Source organism: Wolffia australiana, chromosome 9 (genome assembly GCF_029677425.1).
Source record: "Wolffia australiana isolate 7733 chromosome 9, ASM2967742v1".
NCBI classification, from domain to species: Eukaryota; Viridiplantae; Streptophyta; class Magnoliopsida; order Alismatales; family Araceae; genus Wolffia; species Wolffia australiana.
The window spans coordinates 17,518,360-17,520,085 of NC_135843.1; the positions used below are offsets into that span (position 1 = coordinate 17,518,360).

At 51.9% G+C, this 1,726-nt stretch overlaps 1 protein-coding gene across 1 annotated transcript; it reads left to right on the plus strand.

Annotated features, from left to right (window-relative positions):
• Positions 1 to 201: 201 nt before the first annotated feature.
• Positions 202 to 1,092, plus strand: LOC144707461 (universal stress protein PHOS34-like). The gene has a single exon (XM_078580572.1). It carries the CDS (start codon positions 339 to 341, stop codon positions 894 to 896), a length of 558 nt encoding a protein of 185 aa, XP_078436698.1. The 5' UTR covers positions 202 to 338; the 3' UTR covers positions 897 to 1,092.
• The last annotated feature ends 634 nt before the right edge of the window (positions 1,093 to 1,726 follow it).

Below are 1,726 nucleotides of genomic sequence, written 5' to 3' on the forward strand. Positions count from 1 at the left end.
CCCCTTCAATCTCAGAGAAAAAACCCTCTTCTTCCTTACCCAGAAGCCCCCTTCAATCCCGGAGAAAAACCCACTTCTTCCTTTTCCGGAAACCCCCTTCAATCTCAGAGAAAAAACCCTCTTCTTCCTTTTCCAGAAACCCCCTTCAATCACAGAGAAAAAACCCTCTTCTTCCAAACCCAGAAACCCCCTTCAATCCCGGATAAAAACCCTCTTCTTCTTTGTCAAAACCCCGAAATCCCTCCAAAGAAAGCCACCTCCTTCTTCCTCTCCACACAAAACCCATCTCCCTCCGAAGAAAATCCCTCTTCTTCAGCGCCAGATTCCCTCTTCCGCGCATGGAGCCCTCCTCCCCGCGCTTCATCCTCGCCTCCCTCAGCTCAGCCCAGAGGCGGGTCGGAATCGCGGTCGATCTCAGCGACGAGAGCGCCCACGCGGTGCAGTGGGCGGTCCAGAATTACCTCCGCCCCGGCGACGCCGTCGTGCTGGTCCACGTTAGCCCCACCAGCGGCCTCTACGGCGCCGACTGGGGCTCGCTCTCGCCGCCGCCCCTCACCGAGCCGACGACGAAGGCGGCGGAGGACGACTTCGACGCCTTCACCGCCGCGAAAGCCGAGGAGATGGCGGCGCCGCTGGCCGAGGCGGGCGTCCCCTTCAAAATTCACATCGTCAAGGACCACGACATGAAGGAGAGGCTCTGCCTCGAGGTGGAGCGGCTCGGGCTCGGCGCCGTGATCATGGGTTCGAGGGGGTTCGGCGCGGCGAGGCGGCCGAGCAAGGCGCGGCTCGGCAGCGTGAGCGACTACTGCGTTCACCACTGCGTCTGCCCCGTCGTCGTCGTGCGCCGGGCTGACGTCGGCGGCGGGGACGAGAGCCCGAAGGCGGCGGCCCAGTGAAGAGCTCGGAATGGGTGGCTGGTTTGCGCTCGGTTTCTTTCTCTTCTGGGGCTTGGAAGGGGGAGGAATTGGGTTTGTCTGGTTAAGTTTCTTTCTCTTCCTTGTAGACTATGGGTTGGTGATAGTGTAGTTTCTTCGGCATCTTGGTGGACAAAGTGGTGATGATGGGTTTATTTATTGCTATTTTTATGGCTCAGATTGTGTATAGATTGCATCATTTATTTTCTCTTCTGCGCAGGGGTGTGTTTCTTCAGCATCATCTTGGTGGGCAAAGTGGTGATGGGTTTATTTATTGCTATTTTTATGGCTCAGATTGTGTCTTGATTGCGTCATTTATTTTTTCTTCTGGGCAGGGGTGCTAGTGTAGTTTCTTCGGCATCTTGGTGGACAAAGTGGTGATGGGTTTATTTATTGATGTTTTTATCGCCCAAATTGTGTCTAGATTGCATCATTTCTCTTCTCTTCTGGGCAGGTTTTTTAATCCCTGGGAGAGATAAAATTTGGGGCTGGCTGGCTAGCTTTAGTGCTAGTGTAGTTCTTCAGTTTCTTGCTGGACAAATTATCTTGCTTATTTCTCAGCGTATTTTTGTCAATACTGCATATTTCTTTTAACTCTTCTGGGTACGCTGCTAAATCCTTTGGAGTGAAAATTTTGGGTTCTTTTTCCTCTTGGTCTGACTTCTTCTTCCTCTTTTCCTCTCTGTTGTGCACTTAATTTCTTCAGAATCTGAGTCGAATGGTTTTTTTGAAGATTTTCTCTGTGGTGTTCATTTATTCTCTCTTGGGCAGGTTTTCCAGTGCTTTGGAAACAAAAAGATGACTCTTTTTTG

Bases quoted from the DNA above. Each gene is read 5' to 3' on its own strand.
- LOC144707461 (XM_078580572.1), top strand. From the start codon at position 339: ATGGAGCCCTCCTCCCCGCGCTTCATCCTCGCCTCCCTCAGCTCAGCC.